This window comes from Nematostella vectensis, chromosome 11, assembly GCF_932526225.1.
Source record: "Nematostella vectensis chromosome 11, jaNemVect1.1, whole genome shotgun sequence".
Lineage (NCBI taxonomy): Eukaryota > Metazoa > Cnidaria > Anthozoa > Actiniaria > Edwardsiidae > Nematostella > Nematostella vectensis.
Genome location: NC_064044.1, coordinates 614,284 through 630,197, shown reverse-complemented (window position 1 = coordinate 630,197; position 15,914 = coordinate 614,284). Strand labels below are relative to the sequence as shown.

The 15,914-nt window shown below is 40.6% G+C and overlaps 2 protein-coding genes across 2 annotated transcripts; one reads left to right on the top strand and one right to left on the bottom strand.

The window, feature by feature from the left end:
- Positions 1-2,181: 2,181 nt before the first annotated feature.
- On the bottom strand, positions 2,182-10,135 carry LOC5511410 (DELTA-alicitoxin-Pse2b). The gene is made up of 4 exons (XM_032380734.2): positions 10,079-10,135; positions 9,833-9,907; positions 5,555-5,779; positions 2,182-4,419 (listed from the first exon to the last, which is right to left on the bottom strand). The coding sequence occupies exons 1-4, from the start codon at positions 10,133-10,135 to the stop codon at positions 3,346-3,348; spliced, it is 1,431 nt and encodes a 476-aa protein (XP_032236625.2). The 3' UTR covers positions 2,182-3,345.
- Positions 9,987-14,317, top strand: LOC116617784. Its single transcript, XM_032380764.2, has 4 exons — positions 9,987-10,337; positions 10,594-10,931; positions 12,157-12,453; positions 13,888-14,317. The coding sequence occupies exons 2-4, from the start codon at positions 10,853-10,855 to the stop codon at positions 14,181-14,183; spliced, it is 672 nt and encodes a 223-aa protein (XP_032236655.1). The 5' UTR covers positions 9,987-10,337; positions 10,594-10,852; the 3' UTR covers positions 14,184-14,317.
- The last annotated feature ends 1,597 nt before the right edge of the window (positions 14,318-15,914 follow it).

Here is a 15,914-nt window from a genome sequence, read left to right as displayed (position 1 = left end):
ACTGAGAGATATCGTGTCTGTTTACAATGTGTATATACTGAGATATCTTGTGTGTTTACAATGTGTGTATACTGAGAGATATCGTGTGTGTTTACAATGTGTGTATACTGAGAGATATCGTGTGTTTTTACAATGTGTGTATAATGAGAGATATCGTGTGTGTTTACAATGTGTGTATACTGAGAGATATCGTGTGTTTTTACAATGTGTGTATAATGAGAGATATCGTGTGTGTTTACAATGTGTGTATAATGAGAGATATCTTGTGTGTTTACAATGTGTGTATACTGAGAGTGTGTTTGGTTTGCAGGTTGGAGTCGAGAATGCCGGGCTTGCAAAAGTGTTAAAATATGTCGAGAATGTAACAACAGGTAGGTGAATACGATTTTTACCCAAATATCCTTTTCTAAATACTTATTACATCATTAACACCGCATTAACACATCACTAATAACCTATTGATACCCTATCAATACATTATTTATAACTTATTGATCCCTTATTAATACATCATTTATACGCTATTGACACCCAGGCCGCAGACTTCTGTCTGCTTTGATTGGATTTCATATCTAATTGATCACTTGATCCCACATTGATACTTGATCTTTCTTCTCAGCTGGAAACGTAACGGATTTAGACCAAGAGTTCTCGATTGGCTCACTGTTGCCTAGCAACGCTGATTTTTTTCCGGTATAACGGTTCGCTGAAGAACCCCCCTTACCACGAGTCTGTCACGTGGGATTAAAGCCGCATTGTCACCAGTTTACTTCCGGAGGTCCGACGGAAACCTCAGCCGTTAAAATACAAAATAATCTATTAAAATCGCTCTAAATTATCAATCACATCCTCAAAGAAACTTCTAATAAACACACTGCTTTTAATATTTTGAAATATTTTTCGCATTTTCCGTTAAAAATTATCGGATATTGTTATGTTATCGACCAGAAGTAAACTGGTGACAATGCGGCTTTAAAATGTGCTGTTATCATCAAACTGAAACAATTTATAACAAAAAGATGTGTGGGCTAAACTTAGTTTCATAACAATCTATGCATAAGTCCAACTCAACCCTTACCGTACTATATGTACATTAGATGACTAAATAAACAAGGTGTTTCCATAAAGATTGAACGGCTTATATTCCCCCAAAGGCTTCTTGTGTACTAATTTTCGCGTCACTTTATTTTCGCAAATCTTGTAAAATCGCGAAATTCGCGAAATTAAAGTGACGCGATAATTAAGTTTAATAAGGTAATTATTCTACAGCTTGTCTGTAGTTTGTTTAGCCATACCACATAGTTATTCTACAGCTTGTCTGTAGTCTTTCTAGTCAGACCACCTAGTTAGTCTACAGCTTGTCTGTAGTCTTTCTAGTCATACCACCTTGTTAGTCCACAGCTTGTCTGTAGTCTTTCTAGTCAGACCACATAGTTATTCTACAGCTTGTCTGTAGTCTTTCTAGTCAGACCACCTAGTTATTCTACAGCTTGTCTGTAGTCTTTCTAGTCATACCACCTAGTTAGTCTATAGCTTGTCTGTAGTCTTTCTAGTCAGACCACATAGTTATTCTACAGCTTGTCTGTAGTCTTTCTAGTCGGACCACCTAGTTATTCTATAGCTTGTCTGTAGTCTTTCTAGTCATACCACCTAGTTAGTCTATAGCTTGTCTGTAGTCTTTCTAGTCAGACCACATAGTTATTCTACAGCTTGTCTGTAGTCTTTCTAGTCAGACCACCTAGTTAGTCTACAGCTTGTCTGTAGTCTTTCTAGTCAGACCACCTAGTTAGTCTATAGCTTGTCTGTAGTCTTTCTAGTCAGACCACCTAGTTATTCTACAGCTTGTCTGTAGTCTTTCTAGTCAGACCACCTAGTTAGTCTATAGCTTGTCTGTAGTCTTTCTAGTCAGACCACCTAGTTATTCTACAGCTTGTCTGTAGTCTTTCTAGTCAGACCACCTAGTTAGTCTATAGCTTGTCTGTAGTCTTTCTAGTCAGACCACCTAGTTATTCTACAGCTTGTCTGTAGTCTTTATAGTCATACCATGTGGTTATCCTACAGCTTGTATGTAGTCTTTCTAGTCAGACCACCTAGTTATTCTACAGCTTGTCTGTAGTCTTTCTAGTTAGACCACCTAGTTAGTCTACAGCTTGTCTGTAGTCTTTCTAGTCAGACCACCTAGTTATTCTACAACTTGTCTGTAGTCTTTCTAGTCAGACCACCTAGTTAGTCTACAGCTTGTCTGTAGTCTTTCTAGTCAGTCCACCTAGTTAGTCTACAGCTTGTCTGTCTTGTCTGACAATTACCGTCATATCGTGCAACCGCTTAACGGTCGTGCGCTAGTCATTGGCTCGCAATGACTAGCGCACTTTATCCTGTTTTACTATCTCCAGCCCACTGGCTCGCAATGACTAGCGCACTTTATCCTGTTTTACTATCTCCAGCCCACTGGCTCGAATGACTGGCGCACTTTATCCTGTTTTACTATCTCCAGCCCACTGGCTCGAATGACTAGCGCACTTTATCCTGTTTTACTATCTCCAGCCCACTGGCTCGCAATGACTCCACCTTCCACAGTCTGAATTTTAATACTTTACATAAGACACATATTTATAATACATCACAGCCTGAAATATCATAAAACCATACATAAACAGTGTTGGGCATAAGATAACGTAGACAAAGTCACATACATAAGGTCACGTGATTAGGCCACGTACAAAAACCCATGATCAAAAAGTCACGTACAAAACTCCACGTACGAAAATTCACGTGCATTATGTTTACGATTTCACGTACAAAAGGCTAGAAGATGAGGTCACGACACGCTTTCACGTACAAAAGGCCAGAAGATGAGGTCACGACACGCTTTCACGTACAAAAGGCCAGAAGACGAGGTCACGACACGCTTTCGCGTACAAAAGGCTAGAAGATGAGGTCACGACACGCTTTCACGTACAAAAGGCCAGAAGACGAGGTCACGACACGCTTTCACGTACAAAAGGCCAGAAGATGAGGTCACGACACGCTGTCACGTACAAAAGGTCAGGAAAAGAGGTCACAACACGATGTCACGTACAAAAGGCTAGAAGATGAGGTCACGACACGCTGTCACGTACAAAAGGTCAGGAAAAGAGGTCACAACACGATGTCACGTACAAAAGGCTAGAAGATGAGGTCACGTACAAAAGGCTAGAAGATGAGGTCACGACACGCTGTCACATACAAAAGTCTCGAAGATGAAGTCACGACACGCTGTCACGTACAAAAGGTCAGAAAATGAGGTCACAACACGATGTCACGTTAAGAAGGTCACGCACACGAGGTCACGTACAAAAATCCCAGTTACGCGTAGTCGTGTTTCTTGTTGTTGTACCAGATGACGTCAAACCCAGCCTTGGTCTTGCACGCGCAGCCTGGCAGGAACATGGAGTAGCTACATCCCCTCGCCTCATCCCTCTTGTTATGCCACGCGTACGGCTCCTTCCTGACCGTGCCGTCTCCACGCTCCACTGTCTTGTGCTCGATGCACGTGGGACCATTACAAGAGCAGGAGAGTAGAGGAACATAGTGGCAGTCTTTGTCCGCGAGGCACCCTTGCTGTCTTAGCTTGCATTGGTACGTCGGGTTACTGTCGGGGCTTTGCGGAGTCTTCTCGAACACCTGCATCTCTTTCCCGCCAATTTCCTTGTAAGGACAGCCAAAGTTAAGCATTCCTTTGTAGAATTCTTCCAGGTTTTTGGCCTTGGCGTAATGTTTAGTGCCATGAAACTTCATCTTTAGCAATCGCCATAAGGGGGAGAGGATATAAGAAATGGGAGACGTGGAGTTCTTTGCTTCTGACTTGAACGTTTCTAAGAGTTCCTTGGTTCGGCTGAACAAGAGTTTGCTGCGCGTGTCGACAGTTCCTCCGCGGATCACGGTCTTGCTATTCATCTCCATACCATTCACCTTGCCAAGCTGGTCCTCCGTGACCCTCCGGCATGCAGGGATACCATCCGGGTCCTTGGAAAACAATGCGCAAGCCTTCACCTTTAGATCATCCATGCTGTACCTTTTGTCGCCCCTTGCGAATGCGTACTGACAAATGAACGAGCCAAGAAGTGCCGACGTTACCACGTGTGTGCCGAACCTCTTGACAAAGTCCTCGTACTCGGTCCAGGAAACTGATTTGTACGGCTTGGGGACCGTCGACGGCAAGGCTTTGAATCTCCCTAGTAGGTCCGCCGTGAACTTTGGCTCAACCAAGCACTCGCTTGAGATAGAGCGATCCTTGGTGTGATAGCCCAGGGTAATGGCGTAGCCTGTAACCGGTTTACTGGAGTCGATGCCTGTAAGGGCCCCCAGGGACTTCTTCAAGGTGTAGTCTGCCAGTAGGTCATATTCCAAGCCCATGGCGCCGCCCAGGTCCTCGTAGACCTGAACAAAAGTTAAAAAACAGATGCTATCTATATATTTGTATGGCGCACAGCGTAACATCGCGAGACATGGTCAAATGCGCTCCACATGTAACAGACTCTACTCGTCAATGTGTAAATACAGGCTGTTCAACGCAATCATGAATGTGTAACATTGCCAGTAAAGTCCCCCAATACGGTTATGAAGTGTGGGACCTCCGGTTTAACGTCCTTATCCTGGATATGGGAGTCACAATGTAGAAAACCAGGTTTATACAAATTTAAAAAAAGTTGATCTGAGCTTGGATGGAACCCACTGGATTAAGTGGCAAAGCCCTCAATTCGGGATAAAATGAAGTTTATGTATGTATGTATGTAATGTAGGTACTGCTACTGGTGGACGAGTAATATCGATCATTATACTGATAGCGGCTCACCTGTTTGGTGGACGAGTAATATCGATCATTATACTGATAGCGGCTCACCTGTTTGGTGGACGAGTAATATCGATCATTATACTGATAGCGGCTCACCTGTTTGGTGGACGAGTAATATCGATCATTATACTGATAGCGGCTCACCTGTTTGGTGGACGAGTAATATCGATCATTATACTGATAGCGGCTCACCTGTTTGGTGGACGAGTAATATCGATCATTATACTGATAGCGGCTCACCTGTTTGGTGGACGAGTAATATCGATCATTATACTCATAGCGGCTCACCTGTTTGGTGGACGAGTAATATCGATCATTATACTGATAGCGGCTCACCTGTTTGGTGGACGAGTAATATCGATCATTATACTGATAGCGGCTCACCTGTTTGGTGGACGAGTAATATCGATCATTATACTGATTGCGGCTCACCTGTTTGGTGGACGAGTAATATCGATCATTATACTGATAGCGGCTCACCTGTTTGGTGGACGAGTAATATGGATCATTATACTGATAACGGCTCACCTGTTTGGTGGACGAGTAATATCGATCATTATACTGATAGCGGCTCACCTGTTTGGTGGACGAGTGATATCCATCATTATACTGATAGCGGCTCACCTGTTTGGTGGACGACTAATATCGATCATTATACTAATAGAGGCTCACCTGTTTGGTGGACGAGTAATATCGATCATTATACTGATGGCGGCTCACCTGTTTGGTGGACGAGTAATATTGATCATTATACTGATCCTTGTCGATGGGGTTTTCTTTGATGCACGCAGGGTCGAGGTCTAAGACAGTGGTGCCATCTTCAGGGAGGTTACTTGAGAAGAGATCCGTGCTGTACACTCCGAGGCCTTTGCCAAGTGGGATGGAGGCATCTGCGTGACAGTAAGGCGCCAGGGAAAGAAGAACCGCAGCAAAAGGGACTAGAATCTAGGAAAATCGGATCACTTCACCTATCTGGAACACGTAGGACGATATCATCGTCCTACGTTATATCGTCCTACGATTTACGTTATTGTAGACGACGTTTGTTTATCGTCTACGATTTAATATAGTGGACGATTTACGTTACGATTTACATTTACGATTTACGTTACGATTTACGTTTACGATTCAAAATCACTCGGGATTTCCGGGAGGTATAGTTTCGATAGCATCTACGTTTACTATTTATCTGTTCGGGGAACGTTATAGGGAAGCTGTTCAGGTTCTGTGTCTTTGTTTTGGCCGTTTTTCGCCCCATATTGCGGTGAAAGAAAATGAAGTGATACACATGGTACTCATCCCAAAAAATATTTCCATTCAAGCTGCTGGAATTTCGAAAAAAAAAACAGACAATGAATGAGGGGGCCCATTCGGAAATTATTGCGTGGATTAATTGTAGCTGATAATGAAACAGTATTTTTCTCTATATTTTAAAAGGTATCATTTTTACCTCGAAAAGAAAGCAGATTCTTTAATTTTACACTATAAAAGATTCATCTAATAAGAATCGACTTTCTTTTTAAGGTAAGAATGATACCTTTATAAATAAAGATAAAAAGAAGACTGTTCTATTTTCAGCTACATTAAAATTAAACTACAGCGAGAGTATTTGAATTCTATTTAGATTTTATTTTCGTATCTGCCCTCGTGTAATTTGCTTGAGAAAAAGGAATTTTGAAGGCCATTCATTAGTCATTTTTGTTGCAAAAATACTTTTTTGGCTTGTGATAGTCTTCAACGTCGCGCCTTTGCGAATGTGATCCCTCATAGATCCCGCATAGAGAAACGCATGAGATATAACTTTCTTCCTCGGTATGATCTTGAAATAAAACGGTAACATTTTGAGATGGGATGCTCAGCTGTTTTTCCGTGAAAGGTGGTCCAACATTCATGATTCAAATGTAAATCGTAGTCGTAAATCGTAACGAAAATCGTAAACGTAAATCGTGACGTAAATCGTCCACGATGGTAAATCGTAGACGATAAACGAACATCGTCTACGATAACGTAAATCGTAGGACGATATAACGTAGGACGATGATATCGTCCTACGTGTTCCAGATATGTGAAGTGATCCGGAAAATCAAGCAGAAATGATAATAAGAGATAAAGCATTTTTATTGCGGCAACCAACCAAGAATCATAACAAAAGAGAACATAATCTTTGAAAATCGAGAAAAAAAATAAAGCAAGAGATAAAGTATCTTTATTGTAAGATTTACGGCGAAGAGTCTACGACAGCGCCCACCCAGGATTTTAGCGCTCGCGGACCGAGGGCGAATCGCGCCATTACGAGTATCGTAAAAAGTTCACGTCCGTGCGGGTAGAAAGTTAAAATAGGGAATTGCTGTTCTAGATTTGCCGGAAACGCCGTTTATGATTAGCAATTTTAGACGTCAAAAGTTGACGTCATCGTTTTTAAGTTCAACATTGACGGGGGAGGGGAACGCATTCTCTTAACCTTAAAATTATAGTCAAATAAAAGTTATCGGGGAGGGAATATAATTATATGATTTTCTAAATTATTGTAAGATATTCCCCAGTCTAAGATCTAGTTATCATTCGGATTAATCATTTTACTTAAAGGAAGATGCAGTTCTTTAATTATCATTATTATTGATAGTTAGCTTGCAATTATAAAACCGAACTAAATATAAAGCTCACGATATACAATGATGAATTTTGCAGAAGAATCATAATTTGCTTGTTGATGATATTGTCGAGGGTCTAGAATACCCGGTATATCTTATTGTTATATCGCTAATTACTTACCATTTTTACTTGCAACAGTTCTTATCTGAGCTCGATCAGATTATGAATCATCCTGCTTGTTTAAAGACTTCATTTAAGCGTTAGCACTTGACAAGGACTGCATTGATTGGATAGTGTGACAGAACGTACTCCGATTGGCCCAACAAAGACATGAGTGACAGCTGACGTAATAGCACTTGATATCTGTCACTTTACCCGCCAATTTGTAATTATTAAATAAACATGATAATTAAGAATTAATAATAGATGACATGAAAAATATCAATAATAGAATATAATCGATTTGACCCATTAAAAATTAAATATCATTTCACATGGCCTTTATCGCCTGCTAGGATACGGTTTGTTTCGAAAGAGTGGTGTAATATTACAATAGACGGCGAAAATAACATGTTTTTGGATCGATTTAATTGTGTCAGTGTTTATTTTCTCTGTACAAGAATTCGTCGAATGACGAATCTAACATTTTGACTTCGCGGCTATTTTAGATAAGAACGTTCTTACAGCATTTTGAAGCTGGATGCTAAAAAACTTGGACAAGCAAGTTTATGAGAGCTGACCGTATACTAATCGCAGCGTTGTGTCGGGCCGCTTCTCCCTAAAAGCTTTCCATGACTTGTTTTTTTATTTTTTAAAACTGAGTCCACTAGCAGACGTTGAAAGCTTAAAATTTGGATGATCACAAATAATCAAAATAACCCAACTTCAATGAGAACATTGGTGTTGCGAATAGTGTTATTCTAGGAGTCTCATATGGTTTAGACCCTAAAGACTGACAGATAAACCCTATAGTGGCGTCCCTAAATAGGAACTCTCAGAGCACAGGTATCCCTGACATTTCAAAGCTAACATACCGTATTGTAACAATCGATCCACAATTGGAAGCCCTGTGTACATAGGGATACCGAAACTGCAAAACTGGCTTGCCGCCTACTAAAAATCGATCCACAATAAGGTCACGTGACATCCTGCTTATTTGTTTTGAACATTTTATGTCCCATCGAGAATGGAGCGTTCCACGGAGCAAGTCTAAATACATAGCACTGTGCATCATCCCCAAATAATATGTACATGCCTACATCGTAACATCTTCATATGTACAGGCCTGCATCGTAACATCGTAACATCTTTTTCACATGTACAGGCCTGCATCGTAACATCGTAACATCTTCTTCACATGTACAGGCCTACATCGTAACATCGTAACATCTTCTTCACATGTACAGGCCTACATCGTAACATCGTAACATCTTTTTCACATGTACAGGCCTGCATCGTAACATCGTAACATCTTTTTCACATGTACAGGCCTGCATCGTAACATCGTAACATCTTCTTCACATGTACAGGCCTACATCGTAACATCGTAACATCTTCTTCACATGTACAGGCCTACATCATAACATCGTAACATCTTTTTTCACATGTACAGGCCTGCATCGTAACATCGTAACATCTTTTTCAAATGTACAGGCCTGCATCGTAACATCGTAACATCTTCTTCACATGTACAGGCCTGCATCGTAACATCGTAACATCTTCTTCACATGTACAGGCCTACATCATAACATCGTAACATCTTTTTCACATGTACAGGCCTGCATCGTAACATCGTAACATCTTCTTCACATGTACAGGCCTGCATCGTAACATCGTAACATCTTTTTCAAATGTACACCCTGCATCGTAACATCGTAACATCTTCTTCACATGTACAGGCCTACATCGTAACATCGTAACATCTTCTTCACATGTACAGGCCTACATCGTAACATCGTAACATCTTTTTCAAATGTACAGGCCTGCATCGTAACATCGTAACATCGTAACATCTATATTGCATTTCATTGTAACCTCTTCATTTTCTTCTTTTTTTATTATAAATAAAATTTTTTGTTATTTTATATAATGTTTTATATTATTTTGTTTTTTAGAATTTCCGCATTGTATTATCCTCTTGCCCTGATCGTCTAACTAGCCAGAGCATCTATAAAAAAAGGAATTTTAAGCAATTTGGCGAGAAAGTTTGACTACGCTTTTGAAGTTTCTTCTCAAATGTTGTGTAGATATATCTGGAGAAAAAATAATTCGGTGCCTATAACCTTTTCTGAAAAGTTAGAAAGAAAGAAAAAAAAATCTCGGGAGTCATTACTATGCGTCTCTCTGTTACATAGAAACCTTGATTTATCATCACTCAGGGTTGTCCAATCAGAAGCTTAAACTAACCTCTGCTATCAACCGGTGCCCTGTTTCTATATCACCAATCAAAGCACCAAAAAGCACAAAGACTTGACAGATTACCTGATTAACATAACGTTATCAAAATACTTTTTTGTTGATCAAAATGAACTTAACACAATACTAAATCTTTCAAACGAAACAAGTGTAAATTAGGAATTATATTTATCCCGAACATGAATGATTTCTTTTATTTGTAAAAGTGTTCTCCTCATTTAGATTTCTCATTTTTACTTGACCTTTCCGTTGGCACGACAGTTTAACCTTGACCTCTTTTCGAATTACTGCCATTTTCAACTTATTTTGCGAACTCTTGTCAACAATGACCAACTGCTAAACCGCTTCCTGGCTTCCATCACTCAAACTAGTGGAATAACATTTGGTGCTTTTTATTGGTCAATGCTTGCGGAGATGTGACGTGATTGCTAACCATTTCAGTGCTGGCCAATATGAATCTACTCCAAGGACTCCAACGACTTTGTGACAATTTTCTGTAAGTAGACAAAAAGATGAGGTGTAGTACTCCCTTCCCCACCTAATATAATAAAATAATATAACCCGAAGATGCGGCGTTTATTTCCGAAAATAAACATTTGTTTTATATTTTATATTCTCTTGTCGTTGTTACTTTAGCTATAATAATATTCGTGTACCCAGATTTTACATTTATCTTTATTCTTAGCTGCTGTATAGGAAAGGACTTAATTTATACCGAGAAAGTTTGAATAACCGTTCATTTTTTGTTCCAGCGAAATTCCCCATGGCACCCGCGGTTACCATAACAACCACCAGAACGCTAATTTACCCCTGTGTTGCTCGCCTAGAAACAGCGTCAAAACAAGAAAGGCAAATAAAAGCGATAAATTGCACAAATAATGGGACGCTTGCGAACCCACCACTTAGGCTATAATTGCCACACGGACGGGACAAAGAGTCCTGCGCATGTTCTAACAGTTATTTGGTTCTCCATGATTTGTGATCAATTCATTCATCTTGGCTCATTTCGGGATGGCTGAGCTTATCCTTTGCTTGTTCGTTGTTTTTCTCTCTTGCGGTACAAGCGCTGATAAATTCAAGATCACCATCGGTAAGAGTGCCATCGCCTGACTGCGAGTAACTTAATAGTATTCCGTTCACCCTTTAGTACATAAAAATTAAGAGGCAAAATGGGCCTCTCTAGTCGAGGGGGTAAGATCATAATCACGTTTGCTCGTGTTGATGATTTAACTACCTGTTACTGAGTTTCAAAGAGTACTTTACTGAGTTTCAAAGAGTACTTTACTGAGTTTCAAAGAGTACTTTACTGAGTTTCAAAGAGTACTTTACTGAGTTTCAAAGAGTACTTTACTGAGTTTCAAAGAGTACTTTACTGAGTTTCAAAGGGGACTTTGCTTAACTGTTATGAGTTTCTAAGACGGATAATGAATACTGTTAACGGATTGTAAAGAGGACTTCTTGTCTCCTCATCTATACCTCTATAGCTATATACCTCCTAAAGCTCTTTTTGGTTGAGCTTGTGATTTCAAAGTTTGCGCTGCTTAGGCTCTGTAAGCAAGCTTATAACTTACTGGATCTGGAAAATTGCGATCAAATCATTCTTATATTTCTGTTTCCAGTCTTCCCTAAACAAACATTATTATATAAAGTTGGTACATGTAAAAGGCGAAAAACACCAAATCGATCTAGCAGGTGTGGTATCTTTTATCTTCGAACGAGAACCTAGAGTATATTGTTCGTTTTAAGTTAAATCATCTCGGTTTTTATATTCACTCTTTGCCTTGATTAAATAATAATTCATGCAATTCAATTTGACACATTAACAAGTTTCTTCCCTTAGAGGTTGCCTATGAAAATAATAATGAAATGTTTGGTTATTATAACATTATGTTTATTGAAGAAAGCTTTCAGAAATTAGATGTTATTTGGTAAAATAAAATAGAAACCCAAACCAAAAATGCATCCCATCAATTTTGATATAAAATACCTAGAGTTCTATAAAACTGCACTATGTTTGTGTTTATTCCGTTTTTATCATCTATGCCATTTATTATTTTTATTTATTTATCCCTTATTTATCCTTCGACTTAACTCCTTGTCCATTATTTATCGTCGTCTTTATTATTTGTCCCTTATTAATCCTTATCTTTACTTCTTTTCCCTTTTTTCCTCGCCATTATCATCTGTTCTTTATCTATCAGTATCTTTACTTACTTACTAACTTATTCATTCCTTATTTATCGTTATCTTTACTATTTATCCCTTATTTATCCTTACTGTTACTATTCATTTTTACTTTTACTATTTTTCCTCAGCGTCATCATGGGGTACACCTGTCGATCTCAAATGCGAGATGCTCGACAAGCCGCACATACAGGTCAGCGGTATTACTCTATCAAAGCACGGCAAGACCATAGCTGCCAACAAGCGCTATCCTGGAATCGAGGCTAAGGCTCAAAGGGAGTGTGAGAGTACAATACGAGCACCTAAGGGGACGCATCCTGCGGGATGCCAGATTGCACTTGCGGGATCTGCTATCCCGGATGATGAGATGGTCGTGGTGGTCTTCTGGTGTTTTTCAGGGACTCACAAGTACAGAGAGGATCTCACAGGTATGTCACGCAATCCTTGATTGACATGTCTCGCTACGCACGTGGCCTTAGTACAGACAGAATCTCACAGGTGTGTCACGCAATACTTGTCACGTCATCCTTGATTGACATGTCTCGCTTCGCGCGTCAACTTAGTACAGGAAAGATCTTACATGTATGTCACGCAATACTTGTCACACAATCCTTGATTGACATGTCGCACTACGCACATGACCTTAGTATAGGGAAGAGCTCTTTTGTATGTCACGCAATCCTTGATTGACATGTCTCGCTACGCACGTGACCTTAGTACAGGGAAGATCTCACAGGTATGTCACACGCGTGACCTCAGTACAAGGAAGATCTCACAGGCATGTCACACGCGTGACCTTAGTACAGGGAAGATATCACAGGTATGTCACACGCGTGACCTTAGTACAGGGATGATCTCACAGGTATGTCACACGCGTGACCTCAGTACAGGGATGATCTCACAGGTATGTCACACGCGTGACCTCAGTACAAGGAAGATCTCACAGGCATGTCACACGCGTGACCTTAGTACAGGGAAGATATCACAGGTATGTCACACGCGTGACCTTAGTACAGGGATGATCTCACAGGTATGTCACACGCGTGACCTCAGTACAGGGATGATCTCACAGGTATGTCACACGCGTGACCTTAGTACAGGGATGATCTCACAGGTATGTCACACGCGTAACCTCAGTACAGGGAAGATCTCACAGGTATGTCACACGCGTGACCTCAGTACAGGGAAGATCTCACAGGTATGTCACACGCGTGACCTTAGTACAAGGAAGATCTCACAGGTATGTCACACGCGTGACCTTAGTACAGGGAAGATCTCACAGGTATGTCACACGCGTGACCTCAGTACAGGGATGATCTCACAGGCATGTCACACGCGTGACCTCAGTACAAGGAAGATATCACAGGTATGTCACACGTGTGAGCTTAGTACAAGGAAGATCTCACAGGTATGACACACGCGTGACCTCAGTACAAGGAAGATATCACAGGTATGTCACACACGTGAGCTTAGTACAGGGATGATCTCATAGATACGTCACACGCGTGACCTTAATACAGGGAAGAAAATGTAACGCAACTCCACACTGATAGCTCGCGCTGGCACGCTGGAACCCGGTGTCCTCAAAAGGCGAGAAGAAACCATTTAGTTGTCAACACAGCTCTGGCACTGACCACCCCCAGTGACAGTGCTTACTAACCGAGGGCCATATGTTAGAAAACTGTATATTCGGTTAAATATGCTACTCTCGATAAACAAAGATTACAAAGACAACCGTCTTTGTATAGAATAAAAAAAGTATACGATGCAAAAAAGTAAATACTTGCAGTTTTGTAACATGAAGTATAAATACAGTGCCATTGTTTGAAGCGAAATAACATCGTGACCTTGATGGATTTCAGTTACTTCATCGTCTGGTGACGTCAGACCCTCGTGTGGCCATGGTGACACCATCAACATCAAGGACATCACCCTGAACAACGAGAGGGCGTCTAGCTACGACACCCTGGTGCGATCATGTCAAGATCAGGTTTTCAGGAGCTACCTACCTTCCCCCTCAGGGGGAAAAATGCCCGCGGCGTGTACGATCCCAAGAAATGGCGGGAAGGGAGAGTTGAAGGTCATCTATAGATGCGAGATGTCTTTGGATGCAGATAAGATTCACGTGTTAGCGGAGAAAATGGTCAAGCACGGATAGTTTACTTACAATACCATAGATCTTTTGGTTTACAGTGTTTACTTGCTTTAGATGCCATGGCACACGGGATATAGGACAATTTTAAAAGTGCTAATGTTTGTAAGTGCCAAATAAATCATGTATTCCTACCTCAATAGGTTGTATTTGCCTTGGTGGCGCTCCTCCAGCGAGCTTTGTCCCTACGCGCTTATGACCTTACAAACGACGTGCTATGTCCCTACGCGCTTATGACCTTACAGACGCTTGTGACCTTTCAGACGCTTATGACCTTACAAACGCTTATGACCTTACAAACGCTTATGACCTTACAGACGCTTATGACCTTACAAACGACGTGCTATGTCCCTACGCGCTTATGACCTTACAAACGACGTGCTATGTCCCTACGCGCTTATGACCTTACAGACGCTTATGACTTTACAGACGCTTATGACTTTACAGACGCTTATGACCTTACAAACGCTTATGACCTTACAGACGACATGCTATGTCACTACGCGCTTATGACCTTACAGACGCTTATGACCTTACAGACGTTTATGACTTTACAGACGCTTATGACCTTACAGTCGCTTATGACCTTACAAACGCTTATGACCTTACAGACGCTTATGACCTTACAGACGCTTATGACCTTACAGACGCTTATGACCTTACAAACGACGCGCTGTGCAACCGCCGCCTGGTTCTCGACCTCCAGCGGCGCGTTTTTTTTATCTTCCTTTCTCCTTTTTTACAGTTCGCTGTGAAATATTTCCTGTGCTACTTAGATTGCGTATGTTAAAGGGTGTCGGTGGGATTTCTCTCCTATCTTTATCCATTAACTTCGTTCATGTAAATTTTCGGTCGTCTTTGTTAATCTATTAAAGTTATTGTGTAGTCATGAGATACTCTTTACGCACGGCACGTTCTCTCAAGAGGACCAAAGAAAATTTATGATAGTATAGGCACTCTTGTTACGGTGCCGTGATGTGCAAAAAACGTAGACTGTGCACTTCGTCAAGAATAAGAAAATGTTTAAGAAATAAGGGCATCCCCTAAACCTTGTTTAAAAATTGAAGCCCTCCCCTAAATCGACGATCAAAAAAATTGCAACCCTTCCCCAAACATTGCAGCCCTCCCCCCTAATTACCATCCCTTAGTGCAAATTAGAATCAATCATGGCGGGGTAAAATTTGTCATTATTATTTATTGCTTATCAGAAAATTATTTCAATTGCTGTTTGGCAATATATAAATATTTTTTGGCACTTAAAATTGAAGCAATATTTAAATTAGTGCTATCAAGTTGTCTGGGATTTGTTGAACAATCAGGCGAGTAAGGTAAAGTGCGAATTGTATATCAAAACAATTAAGACATTCTTGACAATATCATTTTTATTTCTCTCTGGTTCTGTTCTAACCCCTCTTAGTCATCGCCATTCGTGGCCATTTTGAACTACTTCAAGCGCCTAACATTTACACATGCCACGGCAAGCTCATGATTATATGATCTACGATAGTAGAATGGAAATCATGACATTAAATGATGGTATTAGGCGAGTGAATGATGTGATGGCAAATTGTTCTACTGTTTGTGGTGGTGGGGTTATGTCAATATATTGACGGGAAAACACGTAAACCAGCTGTTTGGTTGCGGAATTTCTGGAGATTGTGATAATGGCGACAATGATAACGATAGCTATGGTTTGTGGTAACGATAATGATGATGGTAATGTTAGTACATTACAAT